Raw genomic sequence first — 23,649 nt, forward strand, 5'->3', positions numbered from 1 at the left:
TGGCATGGGATACCCCTGGAAGTTCTGCACTCAGGCACCTTCAGCCTGGAAATATGGGGGAGTTCATGCCCATGGGGCTACTCTTAACTAAAGAGGGCTGGAAGCTGATGGAGCCCTGCTTTCCCCTTTTGTGACCCAGGTGGAGAGTCTGAGAGACGTTTCCTGGGGCCCTCCAGAAGGTCCTGGTGCGACTGAGTACCAGTCGCCTGCAGCAGAGGCCGATGCAGTAAGACACCCGTTACTGGCTTTTCCTTCTTCCCTGTTTCTGTGCCCCATCCTGCACCACTGGACTCAACTTCCCAATCCTTTGCTTCTAGCTTCATTTTCTGGAGAATCTAGGCTAAGACAGGAGGGATACTGTTTTTGGTAGAGATCCAATAGTTTTCCATCTAAAATGAATTTGTAGAAGTAGAAAGGTGAGTCCATTTACAGGGAAAAAAAAAGAAAATGATAGTAGATGTGATATATGAATGTGGTAAACTTTGTGAATATGGTATAGAAATGTCTGAAATACTGACTTAAGGCTATTAGAAATCAAACTTCCTGGCAAAAATCACAGTTGAAGCTGCCATCCATCCCAAATTTTTCAGTGTTAAGGAAGGCACTGAGATCCCTTGAAATCAAAAGCTCATAGGGAAGGATGACGGTTGAGGCCTCTGGGTGTCCACAGGGTAGGGAGGAGTGAAAGTCATCCTGAAGGAAGAGAAGGAGAGAAGAAAGTCTTTTCCACTTCGTGACTGTGCTTAGGCTCTGACCAGGCCTGTGGGACAGCAAATACAGCCCCTCACTAGAGGGAATATGCCCAAGGCTCAGCTAATGCCCCAGCCTCAGAAAATTGCTGGCTGCATCTGAGACAAATCTTATTCACAGAGGGAGCAGCAGCTTATACAGTGTGGTCTGATGGGTCCGCTTCTAAATATCCACTCCTCGTAGCACCCCCAAATGCTTGCACTTCCCTGCCAGAAGATGCATTTATTCAGGCCAAGGCAGGATCTTCAAACTGAGATGTTTCTATCCCCAAAGGCTCCTGCAGATTTTCAAAGAGCATGTGGGCACTGATAGTTTTAGGAGAATCAGTTTCCAAATTTTCGGTTTATGTACTCTTTCCGAAAACTTCCCTGCAGTGTTTGTTTGCAGTGCAGTGCAGTTTTCTCTTTGAAAAGAAAGCTTACCTCTCACCCAGCTTGAATGCTACTATGGTACAAAGTTCTGGAAACTAAAAAACTTCAGGGTGCCTAATGAAGGGACAATTTGAAATACTGGTGCTTTAATCAATGTTGCCTCCTCAAATCAAGACAATATAAGCCCAAGGGAGGGCCTCATGTCCCTCCCATCTTGTCCGTATTTCTGAGGGCAGAAACGTGGCATTAGCAACAGATGTGGTGTAGAGTGGAGTGGCAGGTGTGATAGCAGCTTTTATTGAATGAATTTGCCTCTTCTACTTCCTGTCTGTCGTCAAGACACCATCTCTCCCAAGGCAGCCAGAAAGAGCAGAGAGTGTGGGTGAGAGATGATACTGAAGGCAGTGGCATCGATCGTACTGCATCCCAGAGACAAGTTTATGGCAAGGCTCAGTGAGTGACTCTGTCCATCTTAGATTTAGAATATTCAAGCTCTGTAAAGCATGCCAGGCAAGACCTCCTCTGGCAGGAGGCCACGGCATTTTCACCTTCTCATTAGAAGAAAAAGCTTGGTGAGCATTTTCATTCATCTGTGTCTTGGTCTGGGTGTCAGCTGCACATTTTGAATAATTTACAAGACAACTTCCAGGTTACCTCTAATAGATCGACATTACATTTGCAAGTAAAAGGAATATATACCAGAGGCAAGTTCCTGTTTTATATTTTCTCGAACATTTTTTCAGATGTGGAAGAAACTTCTTCACTGATTTTTGCCAATCTAGATTTTACTCAGTACATGTAAGAGTAATGTAATAGTTTTATTTTTTTAAAGGACAATCTTACAATATGCTGGAAATGATATCCTTTGCAGATATTTCAAGGAAGACAAAATTATAGATGTCAACTTTAGAATGAGCAAAGAAATTCATAGTTTTATAAATTTTATTTGAGGGGTATCTGGGCAAAATCTTTGAAGACCACTAGACACCCTCAAATTTTAAGAGTCCCAGTGAAAGTCCTAACCTGCTTTGCAAAAGCACACATTAAACAGCATATGCCGTTAGCACCTTGATGTGAATTAATCAGAGAGACTGGAGGGAGAGGAACACGTTGGACACTGAGACTCACGCCCCACCCCCCCACCTCCTGATTGTACAATACAGAAGGCTCCTCTTCCAAGATTGTGGATTCACCAGACATGTTTAACCGTCTTCCTCCTGCAACCCCACTAAAATAATAGTAAAAAAAATTTTTTTTAAGATATATCTACAATTACATTGAGAATAGGTGCATGATAAGTGAACTGAAGATTTCTGGAGTAAATTTCTGGAGACTGGAAAGTGAGCTCCAACTTTCTACCCTTCCTCTAGGGAGCCACAGGTCCGGGTTGGGCTAGACCCCAGCTGTGGCCTCAGAATCCTTGTCCATTTCGATATTTGCATACTGAGTACTCAGGGTCCAAGGTGCTACGACATCCGAATTCTGGGAAAACCCCTTTCCCACCACAAGCTCACTGTTGCCAAAGAAACAAACACACTATTGCACTGACAGAAATTTTCAGGGAAGTTATGTTTTTCGGTTTTCTAACAAGACCTTCTCATGGGGTTTGGAAGTTCATTATGGGGGATGTCACCATCTCAGCAGTGAAGAGTCACAAGAAGCATTCTGACCACTCTTTCAGGTCAGTTCCCCAGGGCACCCACCTAATGACCAGCACCCCGATTTCTGCCACCGAGTATGGTTGCAGCAACATTTAGCCTCTCCGTGGAGCTTCCCTGGCTCCTTTCCCTGCTTCATTCAAACCTGTCTATAATGCCTGCACCTAGCATGCAGTGGTCAGATCTAGGCTTTAAGACTAAGGTGCTCCCAAGTGGTGCCATAGTCTGCTCAAGCTGGCAGGAAACATCATCGGTGTGAGAGTGGTCACCTCTTCCTCTTTGAATGCTGTCACACTCCTTCTGGTTCTCTGGGATGGAAATCACCAGAATTCTTAAACTGAAAAGAGAAGTGGACATTGGGAGCTAACCCTTGTCCGAACTGAGGGTTCTCTCCCTATGGCCCACTACACTTCTCCCTCCTGCATTTGGCACTATACTCTACCTGAAAATCTTGACCGTACCATAGCTTTCTAGAGTGCCTTTCCTCATTCTCTCTGCCCATCCAAACATCCTTCTTCCTTAAAGGACCAGTCCAAATGCCATTTCCTCAAGAAGCTCTTCTTGACTCTTTTACCCCATCTGCGCTCCCCTTCTCTGAGCCTCTAACCTCTGCACCACTCCTTCGGCACATCAAGCCAATTCCCCCCAAATTTAACGAGTGCCTAATGTGTGCCTGGAACTGTGTTAAGCACTGGGGATGCAAAGATGAACAGAATGGGAGAGATAAGAACAAGGTGGATGGACCTCAAGAAAAAATCACAAGCAATAGCAGAAAAAGACCAGGGCACCTAGCCGAACATGAGTCTGTAGGATGGTGAAACTCCCAACGACTTATTGGGACGTATGAGTGGAAAGATGACACCCCATGGCCAGGAACAATCTTTGCGGATTCTTCCAACATGAGCCCAGATCCTCATTGAAATACTACATTCAGTTTCAAACTAAATGTAGAAAATGGATCCAGAGAAAAGTAACAAGTAACAATAATGATGCTAAACTAGGTAACCCAGAGAAAAGAGCAATGGAGAGCTGAGATTTTTTTCAGACTGGCCAAGTGGCTTTGAGGTGCTTGATTATGATCCTCCATAGCCTTGGGGTGTTTCTGTTTATTTGCTTTGAGCTTTTAATGGATGCAAATGCCCTCCACTTCTGTGGATGACTGAACTAAAGAAAATAATCAAATTAAAGCAGGAGATATTTTGGTTGTGCTTAATGAAGAATTTTTTTGTGATGAAACTGAAAAGGGCAACTTTCAAAGGCGGTTGCAGCATTTTATGGCCCTATCCTTTAAGAAAAGGGACAAATCCTGTGTCTGTGAGAGTTGAGGCTTCTCTGCCTGAGGATAGGGACCTGCCCTGCAATCCTGGGGGTCCTTGATTCTAGGATTCTGGGGCTTAAGTGTCACTACAGCCATCCGTCGCCACCCCTCACCCACACTGTGGATATAGTACTAAGACCACAGCTGCTCACAAAGTTACAAGTCACTCTTTCCACTTTTCTACTTCATTTTCCTTGTCCCCCGAGAAACAGGGTGAGTAGCCAACCGTCAGTCACTAGAAAGAGAAGCCAGAGATGATCGTTGGTGGTTTCAAAATGGGACAGTGTAGCACCATAAAGGAAGCTTGAATGAATAAAAGCTGAAGTCACGTGCACAGCCCATTAAAGATTTAACAGTAGGGCATATTTACTGCTTAAACACGCTGAAGCTATCTATCCACTCCTAAAGGGAATCAGTCACCTTTCTTCACCCTCCTTCTTCTTTCTCCTTCTTCTCCTTTCTCCTCCTCCCTGTCCCCTCACCCTCCTTCTCTTTCTTCCTTCTTGCATATTTTCCTGAAAAGTAAATAGGTAGCTGTCATCTGTTTCTTACTGACAAGGGAATATAAACTGAAGTGGACAAACAATCTTTAACAAAAGTCCATGGTCTCCAGATTTCAAAAAAGGTGGTGGGGGGTGGGGAGTAGTTCAATTCTATTCATAAAATTAAAGAGATATTTCAAGACTTGAAGGGAGAGGGGAATTATCTCTCACCTTCTCTTCCCAGAATGGGCAACATTTAAAGCACACCTTGCATAGACACATTTAGCTGTTACTTAATATGACAAGGAATTTGACCATTTGGAGCCTCTGCGGCAGAGCCCAATTTATACAAGTACGGCACATGAAGAGTAGCATCTGATGGAGTGAAGGGTCTCAGCATTCTCAGAATGAATCCCTCCCAGGCCTTGAGCTGATCTCTCTAACCACAAGGGAAGGCTGAGGGACTCTCCAGTGCCGTCACCACTAGGAAACCTGCCTAAACCAGTTGCCATTGTGAAGTCCTCAGTTCCACCCTTGCCATTTTTAGATTCTCCACCCCGAGCTTCAGTTCTCTCCAAAGTGCAGCTTTAGGAAAGAACACCAGAGACCCACCGTGAGGGAAGTGATCCCTCATCAGAGGGAAGGGTACAGGGCCAGATAGGGGAGAGCAACAACATGTTCCCTGGCCAGATTTTTCTTTACCCGTAGTCTCAAAATTTTTTTTCATTTTTTTCTTCTAGAAACAAAAATGAGAGCAGATTCATGTGGGTTAGGCCAGGCTGACCCTGATGGAGGGATTGTGGAATAGAGGCTGTGTGGGGAAAAAAAATGACTTCAGCAAGGTTTTTGCTTTAAGGAATAGTTACTTTCCATTTCCTGGAAGATATATTTTCACGCATTGAGAGCCAGCCCAGTGGGCAGTGAAGTCCTTTAGGATGGGCCTGCGGCCAGGAGCACTGAAAGTCTATCACAAACCCCAGAAGGCGACCTTGGGGACTGCCTGGCCGGCTGAGCTTCCTTCCCTGGGGGAAATCCCAGCAGGACTGGGAGACGCACAGCGGCCGTGGAGGCCATCTGGTAGAAAGAAGGTTTCAAAATCTCCTGGTGGATCTCCAGATCAGAGGTTTAGAAGCCACCGCTGGCTTTTCAAAGGCCAATTTGAATCCACTTAATCTCCTTCGCATCTCTCCAGGCGGTGTCCCCGTCACCACAGCCTACTGTATGTGATTACTGCCTTCTTATGAGAATTACAGTATACATCTTAGATTTCTCTTTAAATACTACTTTCATACTGTGATCAAGCGGAGGCCTCTTTTGGGGGGAAGTGGACTATGTTAAAAATCAGGCTCAGGAGGTTCATAACTTTAATGAAATCGAAGTTTAGTCTATTGCATCTTTTCAAATTTTGTCTAAATGGCAGTACAGAGAGTGGCAGAAGTCCTGGACTGAGAGGTCAGAGACCGTCGGCTCCGGGCCCACTTCTCTCTGCTTCTGTGACCCTGAGTGACTCTCTTCACCTCACTGGGCCTTAGTTTCCTCACTATAAAGTGACAAGCTGTGCAAATATCCCCTGCGAGGCTATTTGATGATTTAAACTTTGCTCTTATGCACATGCATTTTCTATTTTTTAAAATTACCTTGGGACGAGTGGCCAGAGAGCCTGTTTTCCTCAATGAGCTGAACTTCTAGTCCTTTTTCCTTGTCTTCCTTAAAATCCTCAAGGAGGATAGTTGATTTCCATTGTGCAAATCTGGTACTCAATCTCATGGGTGATGTGTTTGGAATGACTCAATAAGGAAGGAAAGGAGACAGCTTAAGATGGTGACCACTCTCACAACTCTAAGCAGGCTCGACTGGTGAGTAGCTCACGCCTCAGCACTGAGGTGGGCCCCAGCAGCTGTGCATCATTCGGGGAGGAAACACCAACCTAACCTCACATCTTTGCTTTTATGTTTTAAAGATCTTTGCTTCTCCTGCATGCTAGCTGTTTGGGTTATTTCTGGGCTTCTGGCAATTTTAGTTTGTCTTCCTAATACTCTTGAAAAATCAGCCCAGATGTAATTTTCTCTGGATGCCTTCTCTGAACACTCTGACTAAGCCGATAATGTCTCTCTCACATTTGCCGACCTTGTCTCTTGAACCTTCTCCCTGCCACAGTCCTCAGGGCCTAATGTCATTAGACCCTCCGAAGTCTCCTCTGTTACTGTGACTTTTGCCTTCCCTCTATAACTGCAAGGGGTGCCTAGCAAGGTGCCTGGCACATTTTATATGTTGTATTAGTCAGGGGTCTCCAGAGAAACAGAACTAATATGTACATATGGAGAGAGAGAGAGAGGTTTATCTTAAGGAAATGGTTCACACGATTGTGGAGGTTGGCAAGTCCAAAATCTGCAGGGTAGGCCAGCAGGCTGGAGACCTAGGTAAGAGTTAATGCTGCAGCTCCAAGCTGAAGGCCGTCTGCTGGCAGAATTCCTTCTTCCCTGGCCGGGGGTGGGTAGGGTAGAGTGGGAGGTCGGTCTTTCTTCTATTAAGGCCTTTAGCTGAATGGGTAAGGTCCACTTAACACTAAGAAAGATAATCGGCTTTCCTCAACGTCCACGGATTTCAACATTAATCTCATCTAAAAAATACCTTCCCAGAAACATATAGAAAAATGTTTGACCAATTATCTGGGTAGTCTTGCCTAGCCAAGTTGACACGTAAAATTAACCATCACAGATGCCCACTAAGTCTTCTGAGATGAACTGATGATACAGGATATGTGAACTGTTGCATTGGGCTTCCTACCTCTCCTGCACTAGCTCTCTGCTGTTTTCTTCTAAAAAGTCTCTACTTCTTTTTTTTTTCACTTTATTTTAAAAATGTACATTGAGGTCCTATCCTGTGGTATGTTTTCCTTTGAATATTTTTGTTATTTTGTGTCTGCTAGAGAGTTCAAGGGGCCCTGCCTATTAACCATTTCCTGTTAGCTCTCTTTTTTTTTAGTTCTCATGATTTAACTAGACAAAGTATCACACATTTGGGCCCACGAAATGGCAAAGATTCAACTAGTCTGCTGTTTTTCAATTATCTATGCTTATGTTTTCCTGGCCTTGCACCAACCTTGGCCATGGAGAGCTCAGAAAGCAACTGAGCAAGCAGGCCTCATATTTCTTTGTATCAACATGAAAGGGAGTTTATTACAGAGGCGTTACCTTATCTGAACATTTGGGATCAATTATAGTAATAATACTACTACAAATGACTGAAATGTTTACAATGTAAAGCTTAGTGGTTAAAAAAAAGGATATAAAATTCTATGTACAAATGACCCGGTTTTTTCCAAAACACGTGCATAAAATAAAAACTGTAATCGGAGTATAGGAACGTGGGTGGTTTCTACTTTTTCTAGGTTTTCTAAAATTTCTTAATACACATAATATATAAAACTACTTATTGTGAAAGATTAAAAGTTTCCCCTTATCCTTCTCCCTACTCCCAGCGAACTTTCTCATTATCCCGTGAGGTAATCATAATCATCATTAACAATTTGAAATGTATCCTTTCAGCCATTTTACACACACACACACACACACACACAGCTCCTCTTTTTTTTTTTTTTTTTTACATAAATAAGCCCATATATATTCCTCATTCTAAAATTTGAGGGTTTTTACTTCACAAAATGTCTCCAAGCTCTTTCCAGGCACACTTGTTTATTTACTCAAAGTCTACTGATTTAAAGGTCTACCTCATGGTTTGGAACAGTTCCATAATTATGCCATAATTGAGGAGAAGGAAATTCATACTCTCCTGTAAAAACATATTGAGGTCATTTCCAATTTTCTGCTATTAGAATAAATTCTGCAAAGAACATCCAGGAACATTTACTTTTGTGAACATGTGTGGATATTTCTTTAGGAGAGAGATTCCTAGAAGCTTTCCCAGGATTTCTACTGGAAGTATGCATTATTTTTATCATCAAAAAAATACATAAACATTTTATTTAAAAAAATTTTTTTAATATCATAAGTCAAAAGCCTAAAATGAGATGACTTGGCTCGGTCCACTCTCTGAGGTCAGGTCCTGTGTCAGGGCCCAGCATATACCTGGTACACAGTAGGTGTTTAATGTCTGCGGCATACATAAAGATCATTCCTGGATGTCATAACAATTCTGTAAGGGAAGTATCATTATTTCCACCTTACAGATGAAGTGCTGGAAATGTCTCAGAGGTCAGGTCTGAGTCCTACAAGTTTGTTTCTCAGCAAGAGCCTCAATGTGGCAAATGATAGGTGTTGGTGAGTAATGAAGTGAATGCCTGAGATGTGTCCTCCATCATAAAACTGGAGACAGGGAACTCAGCCTTCAACATCTCTGTCTTTCCAGCATCTACACTAATACCTAGCACCCAGTAAAATGCCAGATAAATATCTGTTCTTCTTGGCAGAACAATATGCACTCTTTTCTTTGTAAACAAAACCTTGATTTTTGTGTAAGTCTCCACCTCTGCGGGAAGATGTTCTATCCTTGATCAAAGGGAGACATAATCTCATTTGCCTGCCAGTAGTTTACTGGTTTACTCTTGGTTTACTCTTCTGGGGTGCAGCTGGGGATGGGAGCAGGGAAAGCTTTGAGAATAACTTTGCAGATAAAACTAACACGCTGACAAGAGTAGACGAGAAAGATGGGAGGAACCAAGTCCTTGATGATAGTGTTGAGTTGCTGAATTAACCTGGGGACTTTTGTTATATAAGATATTTTGTTTTATAAGATAATCTGGACATGTCTGGACATTTTGTTGTATAAGATAATGTGTGCTTATTGTTTAAGCCTGGTGAGTATGTGGGTGTTGGTATGGGGGGGTATGATGGTTATATGCAGTTACTTGGAGCTGGAAGCATGCTAACTGATCAATTGTTTTTTTGGTTTGCACGACCATGTCCTTGATGTCCCAGAAACATTTTCTAGTTTTTGACCAAGGAGAAACGATGTCCGTAGGCATTAACTATTGTGAAAAGAGGGTAGAATGGCTCTACGTGACAGAGGTGAGCACTGGGGATACAGACAGGCAGCTGACTTGGGAGTAATTTTTTATTGCATGATTACTACACTGATAAGCAGAGTGCTAAAATTTTTACATTAATTATTCCATGCAACCCCCTCAGAACAACGTGATGAGGTGGGTGCAACGATTTCCCTATTTTACAAAAGTAGAAAGTGAAACTTAGTAAGATGAAGTGACTTTCCCAAAGTGCTATTGCTGGGGTTTGAAACGAGGTAGCATGAGGGGAGTCTATGCTAATAATAGCAAGGTTCCCAGGCACCATGAAGTGAAAGTGAACTAATGGCTAAGAACAACCCCGGGATTCTTGACATTCAAGCCAAAGGAACGCCTTTCCCATGGATTCCCACAGAAAGAGCCCTATGTGATATGAAGAATATCTTCAACAGACATCTTAAGCTGAGCCAGGGATGAGTTTCATAGGCCTGTTTATCACTAAAAACGTCCCTCACTACAGAACTTTCTTTGACTACATCCTCCGAGGGTAAAATTCGAACAGTGCCTTTGATTTTTGTGAACACTCAGAAGTCACCTAGGCTAGGGTTGGAGATGGAGGTGCGGGATTGGGCAAGAGCACAAGGCAATGTTTTGGAGTAATGGCAATATTCTGTATCCTGATTACGGTTACCCAGGTATATACATTTGTCAAAACTCATCGAACAGCACACAAAATGAATGCATTTCATTACATGTATATTATATCTCAACAACAACAAAAAAGGTCTCAGGCCAAGTCTACGTCATTACAGCCAGAAAAGCATAGCAGATTGAAATTTTGGAGAAGCGTATAGAATACTTACATATGGTGCTTCTAATTCTTTTTAAAAGTGTCATTATTAATTTATCCAGACAAAAATACTCTTAGTTTTTCTTTGCTTTTATTTACTATCAGGACGCAAAAATTCCATACTGCCGCCTAATAAATGACGAGTTCAAATTAACTTAGGCCTTACAACCACCCTAAGAGTTAGGAATAGTATTGTTCCATTTCATGCGGGAAGGACCCAGACCCCTGGCGGAGGCCTCGCACTTAGTACCCTTTTGCAAGTGTTCGGCCACACACTGGTTCTTTGCAACCCAGAAAAGCTGGGCATGAGAAAAAGCCCACGGTGTCAGCCAGGGGCCACACGGGCGTCGCCGACAGTAAAATGAGAGCCAGGTTCCCGGAGCCACGGCTTTCCGCGACGCCAGGCCATTCCCAGCGCCCTCCCGGGCCTAGGTGGCGGGTGATGGAGGCCCCGGCGCCCCGGCTAGGGCGCCCAAGGCCGCAGCGGTGCCGGGAAGCCGCTTTCGAGGGCCCGCGGCTCGCTCAATCAAGCCCAGGCTGGCCCTGCGGAAGGCGGCAGGCGGGAGCCAAGGTCCGCCGATCCTGGGCGCGGAGCCCGCGCGCGGCGGCGCGGCCCCGCCCTGGCCCCGCGCGCTCCGCTCGCAGACGGATCCGCCCTGAGCCTCCGCGCAGCGACTGCAGCCAGGCCGCTCCCCGCACCCCGAGCTCCCGGCGCCCGGCCCCGCCCCTGTCCCGCGCGCGCTCCACTCCCCTGGCCACCAGGTACTCCCCCCGCCGTCCTCCCCGAGTCCCGCGCGCTCCCCTTCCCCACCCCTCTCCTCCCGGGCCCTGTCCCCCGCGCGCGCTCTCCGCGCCAACCCTGGCGACCGGGTGCACCCCGGCCCGCGGCCCCCGCGCGCTCCTCCCCGGCGGTGGCCAGGTGCCCAACACCCACCCCCCACGCCCGAGCCAGGCGTTCCCCCGACTCCCCGCCTCAAAAGCAGACGACTGCCGGGAAGCAGCTGCCCAGACACTAGTTTTGAATTTGTCGTTCGGGAGCGAGAATGTAAATTGTAGAAGTTCAGAGGCGTTTCAGGACTAGCAGCGTTCTGAAAGCGGGAGGCTAGAGCAGTACGCGTAAAAGTCACAATTCCAACGGCAAGAGATGGTCGTCGTCCCCCAGCCCTGCTTACCACTCACAGAAACACACGTGCGGGTGGAGCCAGAGGGAGCCACAGAAAGGAAGCTGAGGACGTTGGGAGAGAGGGTCCCGCACCGGGGGTTAAAAGTTGGTCCTCAGAAGCCGGCTAAGCTCGGTCTCTGAAGCTCTCGGCGCAGGACCGTAGCCCAGGGAGCATCCACAGCACTCCCCCCCACTTCACGCCGCCAATTGACAGATGGGAAAATCGAGGTCGGGGTGGGTGGCTTGTCTACAATCACACAACTGATTCTCGGCAGAGTCAGGTCTAGTAGCCCAGAACTCCCGTTCCTAGGCATCGTTTATAAATGATAAAATATGTAAATAACATTTTACAAATATCCTTTATGAGCCAAGAAACTCAGCATGATCAATAACTCGGTATCGGTGTGCTCAATCCATCTTCATTTGCACTTCTCCAGGCGCTGCCCGCTGCGTCCCCGTGCCCAGAGCAGTGCGGCTGGAGGAGGACTCCCGGAAGCCCTAGGACTTGAACTTACCCCTGAGGCAACAGGGTTTAGGTAAATGGAGGGAGGAAGGGCGTCTTGGCTGGGGAAAGAGCCCGAGCTGAGGGGAGAAGGAGCTCATCCGCAGGCGTGTAAAGTGTTTGCGTGGCCTGTGCAGGTGGAGTGGATGGACAGAGTAGGGGCAGACGTGGGGGGCTCTGACCGTCAGCTCTGCAGCATAGGGCGCAGTGAGAAACTGGAAATGCACCACAGGGCAGCCAGCGCTCTGCCAGGGACTAGATTCACCGAGGGAATGTTAGCTGAGATCCCCAGACTCTAGAAGTCAGTCATTTAGGAGGAAAACAAAATTTAAATATTGCTGTTGAAAGGAAGCTTGTGAGGAGAACGTATTGTACTTCAATGGAAAAATCGTGTTCCCTGGGTGTGTAAGAAGAATAAAAACAATAAACATAGTGCTTACTATGTGCTAAGCACTGTTCTAAGTGCTTTACAAAAATTCATTCACAGGGCGGCCCCCTGGCAGAGTGGTTAAGTTTGCACTCTGCTGTAGCCCTGGGGTTCTCCTAGTTTGGATCCTGGGGTGAACCTACACACCTGCTCAGCAAGCCATGCTGTGGGGGCATCCCACAGAGAAGAATTAGAATGATTTACATCTAGAATATACAATTGTGTGCTGGGGCTTTGGGGAGAAAAAAAAAAAGGAAGATTGGCAACAGATGTTAGCTCAGGGCCAATCATCCTCACCAAAAAAAAAAAAAAAAATTTCATTCATTTACTGCCCATAGGGCTGGTACTATTTTTGTTATCATTTTACAGATGTGGAGGCTGAGCACAAAGAGGTTGTCCAAGGTCGTAGGTCTGTGCAGATTGGCCTGTGATCAGAAGATTGGATCTGGGGCCTCCACTTGCTAGTTATGTGAAGTTACGCTCTCTAAGCCTCCCTTTCCTTAGCTATGAAATGCCTGCTGTGATCCCTGCCTACTAATGAGACAGAGAATGTGCGGGAGCCTTGTGAAGCGTGCATTGTGATACCAATAGAAAGGACTATTATTCAAGAAAAGGAGGGGCGCACTTTCGAGGACAAATCCCGAGTAAAAAGGGAAATGACAAGCTTGGTTGGTTTGATTTGTAGAATTTAATGGGCTTGCCACTCACAGGGAGGAAAAGATGGACTCATAGTTAGAATCGTGGGCTTTGGAGTCAGATGGACCTAGGTTGCAACCCCAGCCCTGCCACTTATTAGCTCTGTGACCTAAGACCAGTGACCTAACATTTCTGAAACTGCATTATCTCTGTGATCCTCAATTTACTTATCTGTCAAATGGGCCTCATCATACGTTCCTCGCAGAGCAGCTGTGAAGATTAAATGAGATGCAGTTAATAGTGGCCCGACAAATAGTGAGTCCTCAATAAAATACTGATAGGGCTATTCCGTTTTCTGATTCTTCTTTCTTCTCATCTGTGTGTCTTAATCCTCCCTCCCCCCACCCCTCCCACCCCCCACCCCGCCACAGCTTCACCATGTGTGAGGGACTGATTGAGAAGTATGTGGCTGCCATGGTGCTGAGTGCTGCTGGCGATGCCTTGGGGTACTTCAACGGCAAGTGGGAGTTCCTCCGGGATGGGGAGAAGATTCATCGGCAGCTGGCCCAGCTGGGTGGCTTGGACGCCATAGATGTGGAGACGTGGCGAGTCAGCGATGACACGGTGATGCACCTGGCCACGGCGGAAGCTCTCGTGGAAGCCGGGAAGGTCTCGGACTTGACTCGACTGTATTCCCTCCTCGCTAAGCATTACCAAGACTGCATGGGAGACATGGCCGGCCGGGCGCCAGGTGAGCGGCGGTGGAGGTCCTGGGCAGGCGGGGAATAAAGCAGACCCAAGGAAGTCGTTAAAAGTGTTGGTTGCGATATAATATCAAGGAAGCAATCGTTTTTGTAGTTGTGATAAAAATAGAAATAACCTAAATTTTATGTAATTTATTTCATTATGGTGACACATTGCAGCCATTGAAAATTATGCAGATAAATATGTGCTGATATAGAAAGATATTACATATCAAGCAAAAAAAGAAAGTAGGTTACAAAACAGTATGTATCTTATGAACCCGTCATCACTGAAAGTGTATGCGTGTGTATCTCTGCTGGGAGAGGCCGGAAGAATGTACACAAAGAAGGATTAAATCTCGGTGAGGAAGGTATATATAGTTTCTTATTTTCTTTTGCATATTTGTATTTTCTAAGTTTTCTGTAATAAACAACCATAAGGAAAACAAAATTCTGTTAAAGAGGAATGGAAAGGGTCTCGTAGCGACTGCTTTTCTGGTTCCAGGTCTGCTCACAAGTGGTTCTTGCTCACTTTGGGAACTTGTTACAGCCACTGGGGCTCCCAGGTGACTTGAATCACCTGTCCCCTAGCCCATCGGCCCTGCCTCTCCCCCTGTATTGGTCGGCTTGAGCTGCCACGACAAAGTTCCACAGACCAGTGGCTGAAACAACAGACATTTATTTTCTCACTGGCTGGGAGGCTGGAAGTCTGGATCCACATGTTGGCAGGTTTGGCTTCCTTTGAGAGATGCCCTTCTCTTTGCCTTGCAGACAACCTCCTGGCTGTGTCCTCTCACAGCACATGTCCTTGCTGTCTCTTTGTGTGTCCAAATTTCCTCTTCTTATTAGGACGCCGGTCAGGTTGAATTAGGGCCCACCCTAACAATCTCATTTTAACTTCGTTCCCTTTTTCAAGGCTCTGTCTCCAAATACAGTCACATTCCAAAGGACTAGGGGTCAGCGCTTCAACACATGAATCTTGGAGGACACAAATTCAGCTGATAACACCTCCTGCTGAAAGGCTCCCCGCCACACACACCCAGGGGTCTCTGGGGTCCCCAAGGATTGGCCTTAGAAGCCAGTCTCTGTTCATCCTTTCTCAACATCTGGTATCTCATCAGTTTGGCGAGAGGAAAGTTTTCTTTGTCCAGCTATGCCATCCGTGACGTTTTTGTGAATAAACCGACCATAAGGGAACAATAATACTACACCCCATAGTATGTTAACTGCCACAGCCTGGCTCATGTGTGCATTCACGGTTCCCTGTAGGATGGGGGGATAGGACAAGCCTGCTTTCACGTAGGGGAAAACCAAGATCACCCAAGGGCACATTGTCGCCCTGAACCCACTGCTCCTCCTGTGAGCCGGATTCTTCACTCGAGCCTGTGGCATCTTTCTGACATCCAGGAACTCCAGTCGTCAGGTTCTCATTGGGTTATTTGAGGGCTTGGGCTGGAAGTCTGATGGTTTTGACAGGGCCATTAACTAGCGGGTTACGTGATTTTGAGCAAGGTTCTTAAGCTCTGAGCCATAGCTTATTCATTTAAAAAAGAGATAATATGACCTTTTTGAGTTGTTGTGATGACTCAGTAATAACTGGTAAAGATTCCAAGCTCTCTATATGAGTCTGCTTCTTTTATTATTAATCTTGTCGTGCTGAGGGTTATGCATAAAGTAAGGCACAATACTGGCTTGGGGTTTAGAGTTTGGGGCATTCATCATCATATTTTCTTGCCTTTAATTTTCCATCAAAAAAACTTGCAGACAGAGCTAGATTCTTTCCTCCTCCTGGGGCTTTTGCTTTGGTTACACTGACCCCATGTCCTAACCGACTCTTCCCAGGGAATGCCTCAATGCAGAACTCCATGCTGCTGGAGCCGGACAAGGCCAATGGCTGGAGGATTCCCTTTAACAGCCATGAGGGCGGCTGCGGGGCTGCCATGCGAGCCATGTGCATCGGTCTCCGGTTCCCTCACCGCAGCCAGCTGGGCACACTGATCCAGGTGAGCATCGAGAGTGGCCGGATGACCCACCACCACCCCACAGGCTACCTGGGAGCCCTCGTGTCTGCTCTTTTTACAACCTATGCTGTGAGCGGCAAGCCTCCCTATCAATGGGGAAAAGGACTGATGGAGGTGCTTCCAGAAGCTAAAAAGTACATCATCCAATCCGGCTACTTTGTGGAGAAGAACCTTCAACACTGGTAAGTGGGTAGGGGCATGCTTCTGCTGGAAAATGGTTGAATCTGTGTGTGCAAGGGCATGCATGAATCTTCCCAGAATTCATAGATCCTAGTTCTTTTCATGGTTCTCACCATCCAGTTTTGTCATCCACTGCATCGAGCCCCATCCCTGCCCACCTGCTAAGGATTTCAGTTCATTTCCATCTGTGGTTGCCACCAAGGAGCCAAGCAAGACCTCACTGAGGAGTGCAGTGCTTCCCTCATAGAGGGATCCTGTTCCGTGTTCCAACTGTCTTTAGTTTTTGTGGCCATCCTCTACTGAGATGAACTTTCCTGCTCATCTCCTGGAACTTGTTTTTTTTGATGTCATCTTGACAGACAAATAATATTTTGAATCGTTGCTTAGAACGCCTGAGAGGGAGAGGTTTTTCCACCAGCTAATTAGTAAGTGGTGAGGCCACATCTTCCCCTTTTTTGGTGAGTTCACTTCACATTGCCTTTCTTAGAATAAAAAAGTTCAGAGACTTTCTGCTGAAATCACCCATGGTCATGATGTTCCAAAGTTCCCTCTTGAAAAAAAAAAATGTCACTGTGTAAGGAGATGAGGTGTTAATTAGCTTGACCGTAGTAATCATTTCACTACGTGTGTATATATCAAATCATCGTGTGGTACACCTGAAATATATACAGTTTTTAGTAAGAAAATAGAATAAAGTAAATAATAAAATAAAAACTATAATGACAGACCAAATAAATAAATAAAATTCCCCCTTGAAAGTTGACACAACATGTTCTCAATGTAAGAAAAACAAACCTCTATTTCTCACCTTTAACTTGATATATGTTTTATTTAGCAACAGGTACCAATGCCTTATTTATAGCAATCCTTAGCAAAAATTTATTGAATGAATATTACTTAGCTAGAACTCATTTTGATTTTTTATATCATTTACAATATTAGTACAAGGAGTGGAAGTCATCTTGGAATTTTCCATGTTCACACGTCCATCTGGTACCTTTCCTCATGGCTTTTGACTTATTTTTTCAATTAACTGTAGATCTTTTCTTTCCTACAGGTCCTACTTCCAAGACCAATGGGAAAAGTACCTAAAACTTAGAGGGATTTTAGATGGCACATCGGCCCCTACCTTCCCCAAGCCCTTTGATGTGAAGCAGAGGGATCAATTCTACACCTCCGTGAGCTACTCCGGCTGGGGTGGCAGCAGTGGACACGACGCCCCCATGATTGCCTACGATGCTGTCCTGGCTGCAGGAGGCTCCTGGAAGGAGCTCGCCCACCGAGCCTTCTTCCACGGTGGGGACAGTGACTCTACAGCTGCCATTGCCGGCTGTTGGTGGGGAGTTCTGTATGGTTTTAAAGGAGTGAGTCCCTCCAACTATGAGAAACTGGAATACAGAAACCGGTTGGAAGAGACAGCTAGGGCTTTGTATTCTCTGGGGTCAAAGGAAGATACTGTAAGTGCCCTTTAGAGAGATGTGACATTCATTTCTCGTGGTTTCTCCTCTCGTGTAGTCCCCGTTCTTCTTGGTTTCTTTTCACTTTTTCTAGTCAAGAGTCTTAACCTTGTACTCAGGGAATTTTGACACAAGCTCAATCTTTCCAAACTCATCCTGCTCTCCCCAAATCTATCCCTCTTCCCATCCTAAAGAGTCTTTATCTCAGTTCATGGGATCCGTGTCTCCCAAACTAGAAATCTCATAGCCTCATACTGGGGTCTTCATTTTCAGCATCTAATCTTTTGCTAAGTTTTTTCTCTGTTTGTTTCAGGCTGGGTTCCCTCAAAAGTGAACTCTGAGACAAGGATTTGAGTGCAAGTGATTTATTTGGGAGGCGATTTCAGGAAGCACTGGTAGGAGCATGAGGATGTAAGACAGGGAAGGGAAGGGAAGGGAGCCAGTACGAGGTGCGTTAATGAGCAGGTTACCACAGTGGGTAGTTGGGACTCAGTCCATCCGGGTCCTCTGCGTAAGGCACTCCTCAGAGTTGTCCCACTCAAGGGGCAAGCATTTATCCACGAGCTTCCATCTGACGTTGGTTGAGGTCCACTCCCAAGGATGTTGACTCCCTGGTGCTTCTTGGCCTGCCTCTTGTGCGAACCAAACACGAATGTCTTCAGGTGAAGACTCAGAGATGCTTGCAGTGGCAAGCTGTAAGGTGCATGGGAACAGTGAGGGATGTGTGGGGTCCTGACAGCATTGGCTAGGTGGTTCTACCTCCTAAACATCCTTTAAATCTATCACCTCTTTTACCTTCTTGCACCAAGTATTTTTCAGCTGGATTTCTGCAGTCCAAGCTACTTGAGTCTGGGGAGATGCTGCTCCGAGCTGCCCTCTGAACTTTCCTGGGGTGGCACTTCACATGTCACCAGTTTTCTTGTCACCTGCTTGTCTTGATTCTCCTCTAGGCAGAACCTAGCACATAGGAGATATGTCATCAGTTTCTATTAGATGACTTGTCCATCTCGTGCCTCTAACTCCAGTCTTGCCTTCCTCATTGCCCTCCAGAGTCATCTTTACAAATAACAAATTGATCATGTGGAACTTCTGGTCATGGTCAATGAATACCTGTCCCCCTTTCTTCATTTATTGGTGCTCTGCCCTCTCCTTTTTCACCTAGTAAGTTCTTATGCATCCTTCGAGCCCCAGCTCAGGTAGAAGCTCCAGGTGACACCTGCTCTGAGTGTTCAGGCACTTGCTGGCGTTCTGCTCACTACACCCACAGCCTTCTGTCCTGGCCCTGGCACTGCACTGATGCTGTTGTGTAGTGATTGTGTGTCTTTTAGGGCAGTCTCAGGTTCCTTGTGAGGGTTTGTGTCTTGTTCTCTTTGTGGGCTCCCTGCCAGCCCCATGAGAGACAGTCAGTGAACATTGACTCCGGAAGTTCATCAAGTTGTGTTGATGAGTGATGTTCGTTTCTGTTCCGTATGCCCTCACCTTCACGATGGCCAGGGGTGAGGTGACCAGTAGGCGCTGTGAGAGATGGAGAGTTTAATGCCTTAACCATGCCTGTGTGCTGACTTACATGAGACAAGGCTCTCGATGCTGTATTTGAAGCAGGACTCCAGCAACAGCATGGGATTTATAATTCTTTTATACATAAAGGGAGAAGGGAATTCCAAAGCTCTTTTTCTGGCTAAAAAACTCTCCTATGTATTTACATATTTCAGGAAACAGACATGTCACTTGAAATATTACAACTAGGACACAGATTCTTCAGCAGGACAACCAATCAGAAATGGAGACTTCTGGGAGGGATGGGTTACAGTTCACAGAACATAGGAATGCTCTCTTAAATTCAGGTGTCTTAGGCCAGCCCAGTGGCTGAGTGGTTAAATTCGCACGCTCCCCTTCTGTGGCCCAGGGTTTCGCTGGTTCAGATCCTGGGTGTGGACATGGCACCGCTCACTGGGCCACACTGAGGCAGCGTCCCACATGCCACAACCAGAGGGACCCACAACTAAAAATACACAACTATGTACCAGGGGGCTTTGGGGAGAAAAAAGGAAAAATAAAATCTTAAAAAAAATTCAAGTGTCTTAAAAGACTCCTCTGTATAAATATTTTGAGGACAGTTTAGAATAATAGAAACAAGTATATACGTTTTAACACAGGATTCCTGAGCAGGAGATTAAGATGGGAGAATCTCATGACTGTTCTCAAGAACGGACTTTATAATACAGAATGACGTGTACTTTTCTGCAGCTGTGGAAGAGAAAACATTTTCTCCTTGTCTTTCTGAGGTTTCTTTTACCAGTGGTTAGGAGAGCCGGCAGTTTCAAGGTGGAACACTAGATTTCTGTTAGCACTGACCAAACAGCAGTCCTGAGGTGCTTAAATCTCACAATTAGAAGGGCAGAAGAGGTTTAGCCAGAGGCACCTGAGGCATGACCTGTTTCCCATCTGTGTGAGTGGTTTGGTGATGGTCTGAGTTTAGTGAGAAGCAATCATAGAATGATTTTATTTTTCTCCAACTGCTGCCTTCATACATTCTTTGTTGAAGCTACTTTTCCTGTCCCTTAGCATCATCGTGGACGGATCACATAGTTTTTTCATCTTTGGTGGCGGGGGGATGAAAAACCCAATCCAGTTCATCCCAGTCCACTTTTTAAAATTTCAGCTTTATTAAGATGTAAATGACATATAAAAATTGTAAGATATTTAAAGTGTACATTGTAGTGATTTGATAGATGTGTACATTGTGAAAGGATGCTCTCCACCTAGTTATTTAACACCTCCATCACCTCACAGATATGTTTTTTTGATGATAGCATTTAAGTTCTACTCTTTTAGCATATTTCAGTTATATAATACAGTGTTATCAACTCTAGTCACCATGGTGTACATCAGATCCTCAGACCTTATTCATCTTACAGCTGAGTCTGTACCTTTTTGCCAACCTCTCCCTATTTTCCCCACTCCCCAGCCCCTGGCAACTACTTTTCTACTGTCTGTTTCTATGAGTTTGACTGTTTTTTTGAAAATAGATTCCACATATAAATGATACTTTGCGGTGTTTGTGTTTCTCTATCTGGCTTATCTCACTTAGCATAATGCCCTCAATGTCCATCCACAGTGTGGCAAATGGGAGGATTTCCTTCTTTCTCATGGCTGAGTACTATTCCATTGTGTATATATACACCACATCTTTATGCATCCAGCTGTTGACAGACACTGAGGTTGTTTCCGTGTCTTGGCTGTTGTGAATAATGCTGCCGTGAACATGGAATGCAGGTATCTCTTCAAGATCCTGTTTTCATTTCCTTTGGATGTATACCCAGAAGTGGGAATCCAAGTCCAGTTTAATCAATTCCAAAACTTTAATGTCATGCGCTCCTTCCTCCCCACCACAGTCAGTCCTGGGCTCAAGGGCTTACAGGAAAAATGGGGACATGGATGTCTTTCATTCCTCCTGTCCTCTTCTGGGGTTCTTTGTTCCTCTCCAGCATTGCCTTGAAACCGTCTTCACTGGTGGAGCACGAGCGGGAAAGGCTCAAGCCAGCTGTCTTCTGAGGGGTCCACTCAGCCCGAGGGAAACTCATCCTTCCTCATCACATCCACCACTGGGAGTGCAGGTTGCCCCTCCACTGCTGTCTTTACATTTCCCCCCATTCCTCTGAAATAAGCCCTGAGGACAGATCAGGCTGCCCAGCAGATATCCACTTTGGAAATAGATGACTCTGTCACCTTCATGTGGCCACCATCATGTCAGCTGGTGGGCCCTCCCTCATTTGGCTTGTGAGGGGTAAGGAAGAGCACCACCTTCCCTCCTCTTTCAGAAAGAGAAGAACCCTTTGAGAACTCTGACTCTCATGATTTTCCCTTCAAAGCCCTGGTTTTCAGCTGATGGAGGAGGGGACGGGAGGTCTGATAACAGAGCAGTTCTGCTATCTCCTCGTGAGGCCTGCAGGGATTTCTTCCCAAGTCCTTCCAGGCTCTGTAACGTGTTGGTGGAGGGGAGGCGGGGGGCACGGGGGTTAGGAGGGTGGGGATTGAGCATTTGTTGTTTTCTGATGTAGGATTTTAGCCATAATTGGAGACAACAGAGAAAGACTTGTTAGAGATCCTATTACTGTACTTGCTTTGCAAATTGTCACTCTTCATCACAGGCACACTTCGAAAAGAGTTGAGACTTTTAGATTCCATTTTCTCAAACTTCAAAACCTCCTCCCCAGATTTTACTCTCAATTGGAAACCTTGCTTCCTGGTTCTCTGAGAAAATAGACGCAGTCAGAAGAGAACCCTTGCATACTCCCATTGCCACTTCTACGCATCCACTCGCCTCTGGGCTCATGGTCTCTGCCATCTGACTGGGAGCTAGTGTGGGGTTGGGGAAGGGGAGGAGAGAGAGAGGAGAGAGGATGAGAATTAGCAGAGGAAAGAGATAATAAACTTAATTATATGTACCATGTTAGGGTAAACTAACAAAAATGATCTGACACAATATGATTTTGTCATGGTTGCTAAGTTAATATATGTGCGCTGAAAAACAGAATAGGTCAGAGTAGCATTACAGGGATTAGTGATATTTTTTTTGAGCTGTTATGTGATGGTGCTTCGTTTGCTTTCTTTGTTACCTAAGATTGCTAGATGTTGTCTAAAAGTCTTGGCAATATTTATTTTTTTAAGATCTGCAAAATTAGCATTGGCCTCATCCACCCTGTTCCAAGCTTCTTCAACCACCGCATTCTCCATTCACTCTTTTCTCTCTCTCTCCAGGGGGAGTAAACATGCATCTTTTTTTTAACAGCCACAGAGCTCCTGGGGGCATGGGGGAAGGAATGGAGACTGATGATTTCACAATCAACCAGCCTACTGAATTGGCTCCTCAGGGAATGGCTGCTGGGATCTGGTGAAGGATCCAGGGATCAATGAGACAGATCATGGGAGACAACCTTGCCGCCACCTTTTCATCTGTGGGGCTTGGGGGTTGGAAAAAGCGACATCTAGGGAGCAGGTGAGACTCTTTCCATTTGAGGAAGAAAAAAGAAGAGGAGGAAGAAGGAGCTGCCATGTGTCAGGCAGTTCACCACAGCCTGTTAACAGATGGACAGTTTAGGCTTAAAGAAGTGCCACCCGTCCAAAGTCACATGGCTGGGATGAGATGGGGCTGGGGTTTAGACCCAGGACTGTTTGTCTCCAAAGCCTTTTTTCTTTGCACACGTTCTACTACACTCGAATTTGTTAGCTATAATTAGAAAATTTTTCCTTAGGCGATACCAAAATGAAACCCAGGAGTGAGATGGTGATGGCAGCAGCCTATGCCCTTTCTCCAGCTTCCCACAACTGTGACGCGAAATCAAGAGGAAAGCTAGTCGTGGGCTTGAGGTCCACATTTGAGGATGAGGGTAGGGAGGGGGCAGAGCTGAGCCTGGCCAAAACGGTGAAATGGACAGTGTCTTCACTCTCCTCCCTTCCTTCCTCAGAGACCCTCCTCTTCCTCTGCCACCAAGGAGACCCCACCCAACGCCTGGGCCATGATCTGGACTTCTCCGCACTGTGCTTGGTTACACCTGGCCCTCTTAAGTTTCCTACTTCACCCTTGTGGGTCTTGATGTCATCATCTGTACTAGCTGGGTGGTCTCAGGCAAGTGCCCCCTCTCAGGGTCTCTGGGCTTGGAGCCCATGGACTTTCGACTATAACTTCCAAAGAATGTGAGTCTAAAATGGGGTTATCTGAAGATGAGGACAGAATCAAAGGAAGAACCCTTTGGTTTCCCCTGATCTCCTGAGCTATGGATAGAATAGAGGGCCATGCTTCAAACCAGTGTTTCCTGTCATTTCGGATGGTATATGGACAACCATCCCCCACTGTCAGTGCCGGCAGGTGGAAGTTATAGAAATGAAAACTTGAAATACGTATTGGCACAGGCGGTGAGGGGATGTGGCAGGAGCAGGAAGGTGGAACCTGAATGAGTGAAATTGGGAAACATGACCTTGTGCAAACAAATGAATCTCCAGTAGGATGATTTCCACTGAAGACTGCTCTAGTGGAGGCAACGTTTTGGGGTGAGACAGACTTTCTGGTGTCCTTTATTCCATAATACCAGCACTGAATCCAGGACACCG

At 45.8% G+C, this 23,649-nt stretch overlaps 1 protein-coding gene across 2 annotated transcripts; it reads left to right on the forward strand.

The window, feature by feature from the left end:
- The first annotated feature begins 161 nt into the window (after positions 1–161).
- Positions 162–20,584, forward strand: ADPRH (ADP-ribosylarginine hydrolase). Of its 2 annotated transcripts, none has more exons than XM_070508924.1 (5): positions 162–226; positions 12,010–12,108; positions 13,569–13,888; positions 15,723–16,083; positions 17,139–20,584. In XM_070508924.1, exons 1-5 carry the CDS (start codon positions 222–224, stop codon positions 17,551–17,553), a joined length of 1,200 nt encoding a protein of 399 aa, XP_070365025.1. In that variant the 5' UTR covers positions 162–221; the 3' UTR covers positions 17,554–20,584. The 2 variants fall into 2 exon arrangements, with proteins under 2 accessions (XP_070365025.1, XP_070365024.1); XM_070508923.1 differs by lacking the exon at positions 162–226 and adding an exon at positions 10,514–11,172.
- The last annotated feature ends 3,065 nt before the right edge of the window (positions 20,585–23,649 follow it).

Source organism: Equus asinus, chromosome 5 (genome assembly GCF_041296235.1).
Source record: "Equus asinus isolate D_3611 breed Donkey chromosome 5, EquAss-T2T_v2, whole genome shotgun sequence".
Classification (NCBI taxonomy): domain Eukaryota; kingdom Metazoa; phylum Chordata; class Mammalia; order Perissodactyla; family Equidae; genus Equus; species Equus asinus.